The sequence below is a fragment of the Mirounga angustirostris genome, unplaced genomic scaffold, assembly GCF_029215605.1.
Source record: "Mirounga angustirostris isolate CCGP_5_RB_7025 unplaced genomic scaffold, mMirAng1.0.hap1 SCAF_2, whole genome shotgun sequence".
In the NCBI taxonomy this organism is placed as follows: domain Eukaryota; kingdom Metazoa; phylum Chordata; class Mammalia; order Carnivora; family Phocidae; genus Mirounga; species Mirounga angustirostris.
In genome coordinates this window covers 202,342,809-202,359,938 of record NW_026991710.1, presented here as the reverse complement: position 1 = coordinate 202,359,938, position 17,130 = coordinate 202,342,809, and the positions used below count along the sequence as shown (strand labels likewise).

Genomic DNA, 17,130 nt, shown 5'->3' with positions numbered 1-17,130 from the left:
AAACACAAAGAGATGGAAAAACGTTCCATGCTCATGGATTGGAAGAACAAATACTATGAAAATGTCAATGCTACCTAGAGCAGTCTACACATTCAATGCAATCCCCATCAAAATACCATCCACTTTTTTCAAAGAAATGGAACAAATAATCCTAAAATGTGTATGGAACCAGAAAAGACCCCGCATAGCCAGAGGAATGTTGATAAAGAAAAGCAAAGCTGGCGGCATCACAATTCCGGACTTCCGGCTCTATTACAAAGCTGTCATCATCAAGACAGTATGGTACCGACACAAAAACAGACACATAGATCAATGGAACAGAATGGAGAGCCCAGAAATGGATCCTCAACTCTATGGTCAAATAATCTTCGACAAAGCAGGAAAGAATATCCAATGGAAAAAGAGTATCCAGTGGGGGGGGGGAGGGGGGGGAAGAGTATCCAGTCTCTTCAATACTGGGAATATTGGACAGCGACATGCAGAATTAAACTGGACCATTCTCTGACACCAGACACAAAAATAGACTCAAAATGGATGAAAGACCTCAATGTGAGACAGGAATCCATCAAAATCCTAGAGGAGAACACAGGTAGTAACCTCTTCGACCTCAGCTGCAGCAACTTCTTTCAAGACACGTCTCCAAAGGCAAGGGAAGCAAGGGCAAAAATGAACTTTTGGGACTTCATCAAGATAAAAAGCTTCTGCACAGCAAAGGAAACAGTGGATAAAACAAAGAGGCAACCCACAGAATGGGAGAAGATATTTGCAAATGACACTACAGATAAAGGGCTGATAGCCAAGATCTATAAAGAACTTCTCAAACTCAACACCCAAAAAACAAATAATTAAAAAAATGGGCAGAAGACATGAACAGACATTTCTCCAAAGAAGACATCCAAATGGCCAACAGACACATGAAAAAATGTTCAACATCACTCTGCATCAGGGAAATCCAAATTAAAATCACATTAAGATACCACCTCACACCAGTCAGAATGGCTATTAACAAGTCAGGAAACGACAGATGTTGGCGAGGATGCGGAGAAAGGGGAACCCTCCTACACTGTTGGTGGGAATGCAAGCTGGTGCAGCCACTCTGGAAAACAGTATGGAGGTTCCTCAAGACGTTAAAAATAGAGCTACCTTACAACCAAGCAATTGCACAAGACACAGATGTAGTGAAAAGAAGGGCCATATGCTCCCCAATGTTCATAGCAGCAATGTCCGCAATAGCCAAACTGTGGAAAGAGCCGAGATGCCCTTCAACAGACGAATGGATAAAGAAGATGTGGTCCATATATACAATGGAATATTACTCAGCCATCAGAAAGGATGAATACCCACCATCTGTACTGACATGGATGGAACTGGAGGGGATTATGCTAAGTGAAATAAGTCAAGCAGAGAAAGACAATTATCATATGGTTTCTCTCATATGTGGAACATAAGAAACAGCACAGAGGACCACAGGGGAAGGGAGGGAAATCTGAATGGGAGGAAATCAGAGAGGGAGACGAACCGTGAGAGACTCTGGACTCCGGGAAACAAACTGAGGGTTTCAGAAGGGAGGGGGGTGGAGGATGGGGTCACCGGGTGATGGGTAGTAAGAGGGCACATGATGTGATGAGCACTGGGTGTTACAGGCAAATGATGAATCATTGAACACTACATCAAAATCTAATGATGTACTATACAGTCGCTAACTGAACATAATAATAATAATAAAAAAAAGCAACAAGCCGCAGGGAACATGCCAGAAGACACCTGATAACCCCAGGGAGCATTTTCAGTCGCTGAAACGAGACCGGGAAAGCTAAACGGCAGTTTGTTGTCGCGGAACAGACTGTAACTGTTGTAGTCACTAAAACTATAATAATGAAAATATAATACAAATGTTATCATAACCTAGAGCAAGCTGGCTCCATCGATACACAGATACATTCTGTCGTGAAGAGATGTAAGTAGTTTTGTGGGTATATGCTAACAATAAATTATTTAGGTGTTAAGTATACTTTATGTTGTGGAAACAATCCAAGGGCTAGGCTGGCAGTGGGGATCAGCCCAGGGAAGAGGGACGGCAAGAGTAGCCCCACGGGCAGGAGGGGGATGCTGCAGACAGCCTGGTGTGGTGGAGGGACCTCGCCACCTGTCTCAGGGTAAGGAACCAGGTGCGGCTTATGTGTAACAGCTCTCTGAATGGGCGCAGATGCCCTGGCGGTCCCTGAGTGGTGGAGATGACCGGTACTCAGAATCCTGGGCCTGCTGCCCCGGAGCCCTCCTGGGACAAGGCTGCCAGGACTGAGCGCTGGCCAGGTGCATGCCCCCTCTCTGTGGCACCAAGCCAGAGGGACGAGGAGCGGAGGGCTGGACGAGGCAGGCACGTCCACGGAGGAAGGAGAAACACACCCACACCAGCCACTGGAGGAAGAAAGACAGGCCTGCGGTCAAGGCTCTGCCCAGCTGTTCATGATTCTAGACAAGTGGAGCCAGCCCGGCAGGATGCGCATCAAGGCAAATTGACTTCACGGAGGTCGTTTCTCTTGTTGTCACTGTAATTATAAGTAGGGACATGACCTGATTCCAGATTTTTAGCCCTCATCAAACTTTGGGGTCTACAGAAATTTCATAAAATATGTTATAATAACTAAAAGGAGCGCCTGGGGGCTCAGTTGGTTGAGCATCCGTCTCTTGATTTTGGCTCAGATCATCATCTCGGGGTCGCGAGATTAAGCCCTGTGTCAGGCTTCATGCTGAGTGGGGAGCCTGCTTGAGAGTCTCTCTCCCTCTCCCTCTCAAAACAAAAAACAAAAAACAAAACTAAAAAAAAGTGGACGCCATCATGAAATACACAGCAATCAGTATTGGGGAAAGTCATAGAGAGATGTATGCAGTTACCTAAGAATTAATAACTGATCAGTTTGCAGATCAGTAAACCTGGGGAGTTCTCAAGATGATGGAGCTCTTCTGAAAAACATGACAATGATAAGAGAATGGGTGGAGATGGTGATTTGTCCAGTGCGAGCCCCGCCCCCGCACGGGCCACACTCACCAAGCCCGAGTCTCCTGCAGTCGACCCCCCTTCACAAGGTCCTGGTCCTGGGGCACCGGAGGGGCTCCGGGGAGGGGCGAGGAGCAGGGACGGCCATCTGTGCTTGCCCCTCAGCTGGCGTGCGGTGCTCCCATCCACCCAACCGTCTTGAGGCCCGTCCAGTTCCAAATACCACTGGGGGCAGCTGGGAAGGAAGGGCTGGTCCAGAGAGTCCCGAGGAGCAGAGCCAAGGTCAGGGGTAGGTGGGGATTTGCTCTCTTACATAGATTTGAAAAAAACCATTAAGGAAAATTAATAGATAATTCGAGAAAAGGTATTGGATTTAAAAGGGTAAATCTATTTAAAAAAAAGAGAGGTGGACCTACACCTGTTCTAACAAAATATATTTCAGATGGATCAAACATTTCACATAAAAATTCCAAAGGTAAAGAGCCATAAAAGGGTGTTTTCATACGTTTATTAAGATAGTTGTTTTTATTTGTTCTTCAGGGTGTTGTCATTTCTGTTCTGCTCATTCTACCAGGGTGACGGCTTGCCACATTTTTAGGAAATTCACTTTCACCGACGTGGAATGTGCGAATATCCTTTCCTATTTTGTTCCTTTGTGTTTTAACCATGCACGCAGTGTACTTGGCCGTGAAGAAAGTTTCGGTTTCTGCAGAGGCAGATCTGTCCACCAAGCTCTGCGGCTCAGGAAGACCGTCCCGGACGCATGGACTCCTCACACGACCAGCAGGACATGCTGTCCAGGGAAGGGGCTAAAAGTTCCGGCTGAAAAGGCCCGGCTCTGGGAGAAAGTGAACTTTAGTCAGCCTTCAGGACCGTGAACTGGAACAGCTTTCTGAAAGATAATTTGTGAACAGGTCCTGAAAATTGGAAACATGTTTACTCTTACGTGAGAGTCTGTATTCAGGAGGAAATCGGACTGCAGCGTTTACGTTCATGTGCGAACTGCAGTAGCGTGGAAACTTCTGGAAACCTGCTTTCACCAAACAGATTTCAACAGATTTCAGCTGTTGAAAAACACGATATGAACAATCTATATGCTGTGAGAAGGAAAACTCTGGACTGCAACACGAGAGACAAGTAAACTGCGTGCGTGCGTCGTGTGCATGGGGGACGTGTGAAGATGCTCACGCGAAGCCTCTGGCTAGCGGCCTTATGTGCTGCCTTCCTCTCTCTGCATCGTCTGTCATGCGTGACTTTCCTGTGGTAAGTATTTTCTGTGTGCAAGAAAACAAAGTGCTTTCATTTTAGCAAAACAAAAGCAATAAAGATGAGAGGAGTACCCAGAAAAGGCCCTCCTCCTAGAGACCGGGCCTCCCATTTCTGTGTAACGTGGACACTTTCTGGTCGTGGTTCCAGGACTTAATCTGTGCCGTGGCCAGTGGGAACTTGTGTCATGATGACGACAGTTTGGCAAGCCGCAGGGGTCACTGCGGTGGGCAGCAGCGGGAGGAGGGGGGCACAGGGGTTTGCCACTGAGAGCAGAGCACGGAGAGACGCAAGGGCAGGCGGAGGACAGCTGGTGAGAACATTTAATTCAGGGAAGAAGGGAGGAGGGCCAGGTGCAGGCAGCGGTGGCCGCGAAAAGCGTGTCTGAACGAGGTGGATGCACGAGGACCCGTCCTGCGACCAGATCACCTGCAGCTACGGGCTCACCAGCGGCTGATGGGCTCCCTGCTGGAGCTGAACTGAAACCACGGACCCGGCCACAATTCTGTTTCTAAGGACACGAGGGGGGCTTGAGGCTTGGCACTGCCTGACAAAAAGCTGGATTCTTGGTTCAGCGGCTCAAAGGCGTTGACTAAACGTGGGGCCGAAGGAAGCAACGTGGACAACCGTCACTGAGCCACAGCGACAAATGTGAGAGGCGAGAGTTGTAAGACTAATACGCCGGGAGGCCGACGGAGCACAAAACCCTCCTTCCGGAAGGATGAGTGAGGCCCACAGAGCTCCCGGCCAGGGCGCACCGGAGACAGTGGGAAACTCACAGGGAGAGTGCAAACAGTAATTTCGGGGGCGTTTGAAACGTGCCGGTCACTGGAACGCCCCACGGCAGCTTCACACCAGCACTGTTCCGGGCTGGTCTCCACTCCCCGCGCAGTGACCTCCAGGGGCGGCGTGTGGGGGCGGACCTGCTCGCACGTGTGCACCTGTCCCCGGCACGTGCTGGGGTCTGGACGCCCTTGGGGATAAGCTCTGCCGTGCCAACAGCGTGAGAGTGCCTTCACCTCCGCGTGGGAGGCACCGCAGGGTCCAGGCCAAGTCCACCAGAAGGAGAGATGCTCACGACAGTCGTGGTCTCTGTGTCCTCACCACAGGTCCTCCAGAGTCAGAAGCACTGACGTGGGGAGGGGGGTCCTTCTCTCGAGGAAAGTCACACATCTGACTGCTACCCGTGGGAACACCTTCCCTCCATCACCCGCGACGGCTTAGGTCACGGCGCCCTCTCTCCCTTCCTGTGCCCTAGACGTGCCAAGTCCAGACCCCAGAGGTCACCTGGGACGCCATCCAAAGTCCCTGCACTGCTCATCCCCTGCTCACCCGTCCCCGCTGGTGGGCGGGCGCAGCCTCTGTGACGCTGAGCACGGCTGACTGCATCACAGCTGGGTCTCACGCCGCACACCTGGCGTCTCCTTGCCAGAGGTCCTGCTACCCTCTGTCCATCGTTCCTAAGTCATGCTTTCCACAGGATCAGGTGCCCCGCCTGCCGTGCTGAGTCCTGCGCACTCGTGCGGATGTCCCCAAGGTCACTCTGTGCTCCCGCGGCATTCATTGCTGCCTGTTGTCAGATAACCTACTCTACCTCGGGGCTCGCGCGAGTCTCCCGGGGACGAGCCCCTCAGGCAGGGCCCTGTCTGCTGTCTTCGTGGTCCCAGGGCCTGACCACGCAGCCAGCACAAACATTAAACAGGCATTTACTAGTTAAGAGAACTCGTGGTTGAACAGTTTACTCTTTTTACTTCCAAAACAGGTAGGGCGTAGCTTAGAAAAATCAACATCTTAAGGACTCAATCTAAAAAGAAAGCCCAAGCATTGAGAGGTGGGGAGAGGTAACTATCAGAGAACAGAGATCAAGGAAACCAACTGCAACTGGATGAAGACAACAAAAAACTATGATCTGAGCTCCCTGGCAGCCAAAGCAAAAAGAGTGTATCTGAGTAAAACGTTTCTTGTCCAACAAGAAGCAGCAGACCGGTTCCTAACAACCAAAGCATTTTCTAGCACTGAATGCTAAAACAAATTTTCATTTTTATACAAACATCAGGGGATATACAGTGAGCGAAGAACAAAGTTTGAAATGACAGCTTTACTAAAACAAGCTAACAACAAAAAACACCCTCCAGGCCTTTAACTAACCTCATTAAAAAGGAAATTCCACGATGATATTGTTAGAGAAAGAGGTGCTGACACAGAGTGGGTGCAGAGCTTTCTTACGACCTCCCGCAGCATAGCGGGAGCACTCACCAAACCCCGGGGACGGAGTGACGGGTGCTCCCCTCCCACACCCACACCAGCACTGGACCACTTCTGACGGGTCCACACCCCCAGGACCAATGGCTCAGGCCAACCCAGGACACAGGCACGCGGAGCCACTGCACGCCTCTCCCTCTGCGGGTGACACGAGGCTGCTCGGGGGACGAGCCTGGGGCGTCTGCAGGAGGCTCCGCGTCTGCTCATGTTTCCACCAGTGGGCACCTGAGTCCCCAGGGTCCTGCCAGGCGGTGTGCTGGGGAAATGACTGAGCTGCTAACAGTACTTATTACCTGACTGCCCGGGAGGACTTTCATGGTAAGGTCCTGCATTATGTAACGTCACACAGGGCCGCGTTCCTGGGGGTGCACCAAGACGGTGAGCTGAACAGTGTTCCCACCAGAGAAGTGACTCAACCAGTTAGCATTTTCCGGGGAAGAGCTACGGGTTGCGGTTTACTGGCCCGTTGAGAACAACGTGCGACACCATGTGAGCAAACACAGAAATGCCAGGTGTCCGAGGTAGGAAGGAGCACGGGAGCATGAAGTTCTTCTTCTCGAAAGCTGTACCAGGGCACCTGTGTGAATCAAACATAGGAGGGGGATCCTGGAGTCCGATAGGACCCACTTGGTTTGACGAAGCGCCTTCCTTTCCCTACAGCTGCCACTGGCCCACTGCTCACAAACAGTAGGCCTAAGAGAATTCAAGTCTGTCTTTGTTACACTCAGAGATTACCCACGGAATGGGAAAGGCCGTGCGGACGGCAAGCAGCGCACCAGCGATACCGGGTCTCCGAGAGTACATGCTTGTGTCCACAGCAAACACACGTGGGCCTGGAACAAACCTAGTGAGGACAGTTCACAAGCCCCAGGTGCATTCACATCAGGGCCCAAGGACACAGGCAGTGGGGCCAGTGAGGGGTGACGGGGATGGGGGCTTCCCGGGGAGGGGGTTGGTGCAGGATGACCAATGGACGGGGGCTCCCCGGGCGGCCTGGGGGCTCAGGTGCTCTGGGCCGCGGCCGTGCCCTACAGGAGTGCCTGGTGAGGGTGCACAGAACCTGCAGGCCGCAAGCAGCCGGCCTGCTGGACACACGTGGACACAAAAGCAGGATGGAGTCACCCCTTTTCTCCTAAAGTTTTCTCCAAGCTACTATGTCATTGACTTACTGGTCCTGCGTATTCACAGTGGAAGTCAATGGCCAGAAGTGATTCTTGGAAAAACAGAAACAATTTGACTTTTCCTTCTTTTCCAACATCAGTGCTCATGTTCTCTTTGCTTAAAACTGCAAACGGAAAGATTCAGGACTCCTCCTCCCAGCTTCCCGGTCTGCACACCTCCCACCTGGAGCCTGCTCAGGCTACACACCCACTGCGCGGGGCTGGGCGCTACGGCCTCTGAACGCTCGTTCATTCTGGAGACCACTGGTAGGAGGCTTGGGTGAACACCTCCAACTTTATCCACTCCAGCACCCTGCAGCGGCCCACTTCCTGGGCCGACAACGGGAAGAAAACATGATAAACAGTAAACAAAGCAGATGGAAACAGAGATGGGTTCCAAGTGTTGAAAAGGGAAAGATACGGACTTCCCAGCCTCACTCTGATGAGTAAGTTATTCAAAGCTCTTCTGGAAAAGTGGGTAGCATTTTCAGCAGCCCTGACTTGGGAAACCGAGCTCACAGCGCCTTCAGAAAGAATCGCCTCCTCAAGCCCAGACACGGTCCCCGGCCGTGAGGAGCCCCCGACCCCGCCTGCTGTGGAGAGACCCCAGTGGCAGACGGCCGCTCAGGGTCCCGAGGCAGAACGGACGGAGCGAGGTGCGCAAGACAGCTCAGGGAGGGGCCTGCCCACGCTCTCCTCAGAGGGTGAGGGGGTGGGGATGCAAGTCCCATCAGCCCCCATCTCCACCACGCCCCTCCCCGATCACGGCCTCTGGGAAAAGGAAGACCCCCGCCCACAACAAGTAACAGAGGAAGAGACAATTCACAGAAAGATTCTGCCTCACAAGTTGCAGACATGGGTCCTGTAATAATGTTGCAGTCAATGCTGTCCAACTTACTAGTGAATTTGCCAGGTTACCATGGAATTCTAGTCGGCAGCCCCCGGTCTTCCCAGTTTTGCTCTCAGCCGTGGGCCACCGTCAGGTCAGCTGCTGGCTGCCCGCGTGGGGGCACCTTTCGGCCGGGATGCACTTGCCCAGTTGTGCCAACCCCCCTCCACGTCCTGTGCGGACATCACCCCAGCTCAGAACCTGCAGTCTCAGGACACACTCACGCTGTCGATGCGGGGGTCCAGGATGCAGCCGGGCCCTCGCTGGCCTCGCCAGCAGAGCTAACCATGCACAGCTGCGGGTGAGCGGACTCGTGTCCAGGGGCACGGGGAGGAGTCCTGCACGTTTTGTACCGAGTATGCGAGGTACATGTGAAGTATGCTCACCCAAGTCACCGATCTTCATAAGAACGTAGTTTTCTAATTAAATAATCTATTCACCCAATAATTACATTCCAAAGATTTTCAACAGGGCTTGAAAAGATGAGTACATTTTTCCTTAGCTACCCCATTTTTGGTTTTATGGTTTCTGATCCTTTAATTAGGGACTCAGGAAGATCGATGTACAAGGAAACCACATTTTCTTGATGTTCAAATTAAGTAAGCTTTAGAGTACAGAGTTCTTTATACTCGTTAGAAAATCATCTGGGTAAAATTTTTACTGGCCGACTCCAGAATCCTCTTTCCTTGACGACCGTGCAGCCAGCACACCCCCCAAAGCAGGCGCCTCACCTTCCTTCGTCCCAGGACGTTCCCAGGACGTTCCAGCACAACAGCAGAACAGTCATTCAGTCCGTCCACGAAACAGACGCCAAAGAAGTGATTCCCATAATCATAAAATGGATATACAATCTCAGAAATTATAAAAAAATTGGAAAATCAAGAAAAAAGTTCTACTTAAGTCAGAACAAGTACCACTGACATCATGCTGTATTTAATAGTAAACTTCTCCTAACCTACCGACAATTACGCCCCGGCCCCGTTCCGGCTCAGGCTCCTCCCACCTGAGCCTGTCTCCCTGGCATTTTTAATGGCGGCAAGACACGTCCAGCCCATCGTGTGGCCGTCTGCGGACATGCTCAGCTGGCCCTCTCACTGTGAGTCTATAAAAGTGGGACACCGTGGAATCACGCCTCACCTGCGAGCGGGCGCCCTCCTCCCGCATCATCGCTGCCCGCGGTGTCCTCCGAGGCCGGGCTGCCCTGCGGCTCTGGCGGAGCGGGGACGTACCCCTCAGGAGGCAAACTCGCCGTGTAGAACCGCCTTCGCGGGGGGGCCTTGGCGTCCTCATCTGCAGGAGACAAGGGGACGGTCAACACGGCATCACGTGACCAGACATTTGCCGGCCCTGGCACCCCTCCCCAACCTAATGCCCCGAAGACGTGAGACACCCAACAGCTCGTGAAACCCAGCCTCTGCCGTCGGCACTGAGCTCAGGAAGCCAAGCGCCTTGTCAGAGGGCACCAGCCCTATACCCAGCCAGGAGAAAGGAACGACCTGTGATTATTTAACCTCTGGATTTTTATAAAATGAGAGAAAAATATAACTCATGAAAAGGAAGCAGAAAAAAGACTGTTCCACATAGCATACCTCTCATCATTACCATGCAAATCTCTTAACGTTTTGGTGCCCGGTCTGGAACTTTTTCTCACGTGTGCTAACAACCCGCATATATTGTGTATACACACACATCTTAATGGGATCATGCTACCCACTTTTGTTATTATACATTTGTATATCATATATATAATATTCAAAAGTTAATACATGACAGAATAATATATTAAGATACATTTACATCTACGTGGTCTTTTAATGGTTACATAATATTCCATGTCTCTAACAAATTATAATTTAATTATAATTTAACCATTGTCCTAAATTCCACACATGGAGGTTGATTCTAAATTTCCACTATCACAAACAGCTGCTGACTGTCCTTGTCATACATAACTTTGAACACCTGACCACTGAGTTCCTTCAGAGAAATCCCTGCAAACGGGACTGTCCGAAGGGTAAGTACCTTCCGCTGGCTTCTGAGACGCACGGTCCAGAAAGGCAGCTACAGGATCGCTGGTTTCTCCCATGCTCTTGCCAACACTGGGTGGCAGAAACCTTTAACTCACGCACAGCTGACACACAGAGGTGCGTTAGTTTCACGCCACATACTGACTGGACGTGCCCTGCAGTGTTCCCGTAAGCAGTGCAGTCAACATCTGGCCCCACACACAGGATGACAACGTTCTGGACTCTGCTCCCCAGGCTGCACTTCCAAACCTGAGACGGGACCACACACAGAAATAAACTCTAAATGGATCAAAGACCTAGATGTGAGACCTGAGACCACAGAACTCCTAGAAGAGAGCACAGGCTGTGATCTTTTTGATTCCAGCCTCAGCAATATCTTTCTGGAACTTTCTTCTCAGACAAGGAAAACAGAAGCAAAAATAAACTAGTGGGCAAAGGAACTGGCCAGACAATGATGAGGCAGCCTAGGGAAGGGGAGATGTTCATAAACGACCTCTTCATCTTTTTAATTGTCATATTTCCATTGAAAATACGGTAAAGCAATCTTGTATGTGACAAACACAAGCGGATATCCCCATTAATCTTTCACAGAAAAACTGACATTTTATTTAAAAAAATAAAAGGTTTGAAAGAAATCACTAATACATATGACATATACTGTAAAAACCTTGAAACACTCTCCAATTCTTCCACCATCAATGTATTTCACTTTCTTGGAGCTAAGATGCAAGAATTCAGTTCTTAGATTAATTTACTTCATAGTCGATGAATTACTATGTCATTCCACTGGAATTGGGGGCAGAGTGGGACGTGGCTTCCAAGGAGACCACCCCAGACAGACATCAACGTTTATCCCTTCTGCAGAGGATTTCTGGAAGCTTTTAGTCGGCTAAAGTGTCAGTGATGAGAAAGTTAAAGAGAACTTGGAATGTCACTGTTCACTTGATTATTCGGGTGCACAGATCGGGAAGTGAAACACAACTTGAGTCACCAGAGGCAGCTGAGACGCATCTCCATCCAGTGCAACGCTCCCAGGAAACCGCTCTCATCCATCCGGACAGCACACCCGCGGCTCCTAAGGCTGAGCCTTTGAACCGTAAATGACCTGACAGCTTCCAGCTCCAGTTCTCCCCAATTTCTTCTGCGGAAAAATGGCTTGTTGTGATGACATCTATCTACACTTCCCCGGTCAGATGTTCACGGCTCAGGGACGATCAAGGTGAAAGTTAACTAGGCTTTGCTGAGCAGCCACACACACAGGCCTCCGCGCCCCCATCCTTCACCCGGCACGGGGCCCAGCGCCCCACGGGACTCCGTGCCCCCTGCCCTCCACCCCGCACTCACCGGGTGTGTGTGCAGGGACAGCGTGGGGACAGCGTCCCAGCTGGAGAGAACTCTGGGGGACCCGCCCGGCTCAGGTGAAGCCAGTGGAAGTCACCACTATGAGCTTGGTTGTCCACTTCGTTTAGCTCCCTCCGACCTGGAGCGGCTCCCATGCAGGTCCCTGAGCTCACTGGGTGCCGCCTCCGAGCAGCCGCCGTGCAGGGCACGGGACACGGACAGACCACAGCGCCTCTTCCACCCGGGGGTCACGCCATGCCCGGGGCACAGAGCCGGGAAGGGAGTGAGCACAGGACGCAGGAGTGGCTGGCTGGAGGAGAGGCCCGGGTGCGAACGGCTCAGAGCCCACATGAGCCGTGGCTGCGTCCCGCGCCCGAGGACCTCCACAGATGTGCGCGGTGACAGAAGGAGAACGTGGCCGGGGCGGGAGCGCCGATGCTCGGGCGTCCTGTCCCCTCGGCCTGTCCGGAACGGGGATGCGCCTCAAGGGGCCTGCCCCACTTGATCTCTCTGCTTCCTCATGATGCCCCAGCAGTTGAGCAAGCCAGTTTTAACAAAATCGATTCTGGTTTCCAACTCAGCCTCTTAAAAAGAATCACAACCACCAGAAGCCTTTAAAACATTCAAGGAAATGCTGTTGTTGAGGAAGAGAGAAGTTTCTCGTGGCACCATCACTCACCGCCCCCCCCAAAACTGGGTTAATGTGTCCCCCTGTTAGGAATGCGGTGTGCTCACCGAACCCCCTGCCACGGCTAGCTATTCCGGTTTTGGACTTTCAGCTCCCATAGAAGTAACTGGAGGCAGCTCTCCCTTCCTGCCTCTTGGACAATGCACGAAATTTGGCGCAGACTCTGGACCACAAGGCCCGGCCGGCCCAGAGCCCTCCTACCACCTGCAAATCCGGGAGGTAACACCTGGTCCGCCCCACTCTGGGGAAGCCCAGCACTGGATCTGGGCTCTTCTCCTTTGCCCTTTGTCATTCCAGACGCGAAATTCAGCACCTTGTTCTACAAATTGTCCGCTCACCCCAAGCACCTCAAGAGCTAATTAAAAAAAAACAAAACACCTTTTTTTTTTTTTAAAGGACTTTACATTTTTAGAGCAGTTTTAGGTTCAGAGTAAAATGGAGAGAGAGCTACAGAGATTTCTCATATGCCCCCCTCCACATGCACAGCCTCCCCAACAGCACCCCCACTACAGCATCCCCTCTGGACGGTGCATTTGTCACCACTGATGAGCCTGCGTGGACAACTGTCATCTCCCAGAGTCCACAGTCTACATCAGGGTCGCTGCTGGTGGTGCACGCTCTGTGGGTTTGCACGAATGTGTGAGGACACGTACCCACCGTGACAGGGTCACACGGAGTGGTCTCACTGCCCGAAACCCTCTGTGCCCCGCCTGCTCACCCTCCCTCCCCCTTCCCCTGGCAGCCACTCCTCTCTTTAGTTTTGCCTTTTCCAAAAGGTCACAGAGTTGGGATGATGCAGTGTGTAGACTCTGCAGAGTAGCTTCTCTCACTTAGTGATCTGCACTTATGACTCCTCCATGTCTTCTCACGGCTTCACGGCTCATTCCCTTTCTATACTGAATATTACCCCACTGTCTGGAGGGACCAGTCTATGTGTCCATCACCTACTGCAGGACAACTTGGTGGCCTCCGGGTTTTGGCAGTTACAAATACAGCTGCTGTAAACACCTGTTTCAGCTTTCATGTGCACAACAGCTAGGTCATTCCGTGGGGCTTTCAGGGGGGATGAGGGATCAGATCATTCTCTGCACAGTCTTTGCCATCTTGGCCTCCCTGGGCCCCTCCTCCTGTACCTCAAACAGAGTTCTTTTATCCCTGATGGAAGTCTCCGGGCCACCAACACCCCACGCTACGAGCGCACCCACGCACACCCCGCACCCACGCTGCGAGCGCACCCACGCACACCCCGCACCCACGCTGCGAGTGCACCCACGCACACCCCGCACCCACGCTGCGAGCGCACCCATGAACATCGAGCACCCACTGCGAGCACACCCACGCACACCCCGCACCCACGCTGCGAGCGCACCCAAGCACACTCCACACCCATGCTGCGAGCGCACCACGCACACCCCGCACCCACGCTGCGAGCGCACCCACGCACACCGAGCACCCACGCTACGAGCGCACCCACGCACACTGAGCACCCGCGCTGCGAGCGCACCCACGCACACCCCGCACCCACGCTGCGAGCGCACCCACGCTACGAGCGCACCCACGCTACGAGCGCACCCACGCACACTCCACATCCACGCTGCGAGCGCACCCACGCACACCCCGCACCCACGCTGCGAGCGCACCCATGAACATCGAGCACCCACTGCGAGCGCACCCACGCACACCGAGGACCCGCGCTGCGAGCGCACCCACGCACACCCCGCACCCACGCTGCGAGCGCACCCACGCACACCGAGCACCCACGCTACGAGCGCACCCACGCACACTCCACACCCATGCTGCAAGCGCACCCACGCACACCCCGCATCCACGCTGCGAGCGCACCCACGAACATCGAGCACCCACTGCGAGCACACCCACGCACACCGAGCACCCGCGCTGCGAGCGCACCCACGCACACCCCGCACCCATGCTGCGAGCGCACCCACGCTACGAGCGCACCCACGCACACCGAGGACCCGCGCTGCGAGCGCACCCACGCACACGCCGCACCCATGCTGCGAGCGCACCCACGCTACGAGCGCACCCACGCACACCGAGCACCCGCGCTGCGAGCGCACCCACGCACACCCCGCACCCACGCTGCGAGCGCACCCACGCACACCGAGCACCCACACTACGAGCGCACCCACGCACACTCCACACCCATGCTGCAAGCGCACCCACGCACACCCCGCACCCACGCTGCGAGCGCACCCATGAACATCGAGCACCCACCGCGAGCACACCCACGCACACCGAGCACCCGCGCTGCGAGCGCGCCCACGCACACCGAGCACCCACGCTACGAGCGCACCCACGCACACTCCACACCCATGCTGCGAGCGCACCCACGCACACCCCGCATCCATGCTGCGAGCGCACCCATGAACATCGAGCACCCACTGCGAGCACACCCACGCACACCGAGCACCCGCGCTGCGAGCGCACCCACGCACACTCCACATCCATGCTGCGAGCGCACCCACGCACACCCCGCACCCACGCTGCGAGCGCACCCATGAACATCGAGCACCCACTGCAAGCACACCCACGCACACGGAGCACCCGCGCTGCGAGCGCACCCTCGCACACCGAGCACCCGCGCTACGAGCGCACCCACGCACACCCCGCACCCACGCTGCGAGCGCACCCACGCACACCGAGCACCCACGCTACGAGCGCACCACGCACACCCCGCGCCCACGCTGCGAGCGCACCCACGCACACCCCGCACCGACGCTACGAGCGCACCCACGCACACCGAGCACCCACGCTGCGAGCGCACCCACGCACACCGAGCACCCACGCTGCGAGCGCACCCACGCACACCGAGCACCCACGCTGCGAGCGCACCCACGCACACCGAGCACCCACGCTGCGAGCGCACCCGTGAACATCGAGCCCCCACTGCGAGCACACCCACGCACACCCCACACCCACCCCACACCCACGCTGCGAGCGCACCCACGCACACCGCGCACCCACGCTGAGTGTGCACAGACCACATCCCTACGACCCCCACCATCAGGTGGTTATCCAGCTTCCAAACTGCCACTTCACTGCAGCTATTTTCTGTGCAATGAAAAAGTTTCACCGCCTTGTGCTTAAGTGATCCTGCTTAGCTTTGGAATAACATCTGCCAAATAGGATGGGTCTGTGAGCTCCTCTTGTTCACATGGTGAACAGTTAACCTGTTGCCACATCGTCTCCCAAAAGCTGCCCCCCCTTGTGTTTCCAACTCTACCAGCTTAGCCACATCGCATTGGACACATCTGCAGAACAGTTAGCTTTCAAAGGCACTTCCTTTTTTACGACAATGTTAGCTAAAAAGCACAAATATTTGACCACTGAACATGTCGGTTTTTAAAGACAATCACAATAAATTCTTGCCACTCCCCTGAGCATTAGGTACACGTGCTTTCCACCCGTGGGCGTGTTCACACTATCACAGGCCTAGTAACACAGTCCTGTGTCAGAGGCTTCTGCTTCTGGTGACCGGGCAAGGGAGAGAACCTGAACACTTGTCCCGAAAACTCTGAGAAATGCCAGGTAACCCGCAGCAAACATTCTCTCCCGGCATAGCTGTGCGCCGAGGCAACCGGGCCATCCTGGGAGCAAGCAATACGTTTTCAAGAATTTTTCTGTGCACACCTTGAGAATCTGATTAAAGTACACGAGGACGAGCAAAGGGCGCAGTTGAGCAGAGAAAACTTTGAAGAAGAATAAGCGGAATGGATTTTCCCGACTGGATATGAAGGTACATTATAAACCAGAGAAATTAAGCTGGTGTGGCCAGCAGCATCGCGGAGCTCACAAACCCGGAGGGGACACTGTCTTCTGCAAACCTGGCCGAGGAACCTGCACGAAGTAAGGGGAGACCGTGTCCTCCACACGGGTCATGGTCTGAAAGGGGCACCTACGCAGGAGAGGCCCATCTTTTAGGAGACAGAAAATACCTACTATTACAGTCGCAAAAAACTTCTTCAGCCAGAAACAAACAGCACTAGCCACAAACTTAAAGACAGACTTCTAAACAAGAGAACACATTGTTGTTTTTAAAAATGGAGACAGTCCATGGAGAGAAGGTACTTGCAACATATATAGTTGGCCAAAAGTTGAGATTTGGAATACAAAAAGAACTTGTGAAATCTGTAAGATAAATAACCAAAAACAACCCAAGAGAAAAACAGCCCCTAAATCTGGTCTACAAACATGCTTCTGCTGTGTAGCTTCAGGAATAATCAGTAGCGCATATTAAAATGACATGTAGTTTCCTTGCACTTGATTAGCTGGCCCTGGAACAATGGGGGTTTGAACTGCTGGGGTCCACTGATACTGAAATGTATTTTCTCTTCCTCACAATTTTCTTTTTTTAAAAAAGATTTTATTTATTTGAGAGAGAGAGAGAGCATGAGCAGGGGAGGGGCAGAGGGAGAAGCAGGCTTCTCCATCCCAGGACCCCGGGATCACGACCTGAGCCGAAGGCAGCCGCTTTACCA

General features: G+C 53.2%; 1 protein-coding gene across 2 annotated transcripts in view; it reads right to left on the bottom strand.

Annotated features, from left to right (window-relative positions):
• Positions 1 to 17,130, bottom strand: part of ERICH1 (glutamate rich 1) — a 65,848-nt gene that overhangs the window by 25,700 nt on the left and 23,018 nt on the right. Inside the window, exons 2-3 of one of the 2 annotated variants that reach the window (XM_064585730.1) lie at positions 10,598 to 10,851; positions 9,713 to 9,865 (exon numbers count right to left, since the gene is read on the bottom strand). In XM_064585730.1, coding sequence (XP_064441800.1) covers positions 9,713 to 9,865; positions 10,598 to 10,661 — 217 coding nt within the window. In that variant the 5' untranslated portion in view covers positions 10,662 to 10,851. The remainder of the gene's footprint in view (positions 1 to 9,712; positions 9,866 to 10,597; positions 10,852 to 17,130) is intronic. The other variant, XM_064585729.1, reaches the window with a different exon arrangement.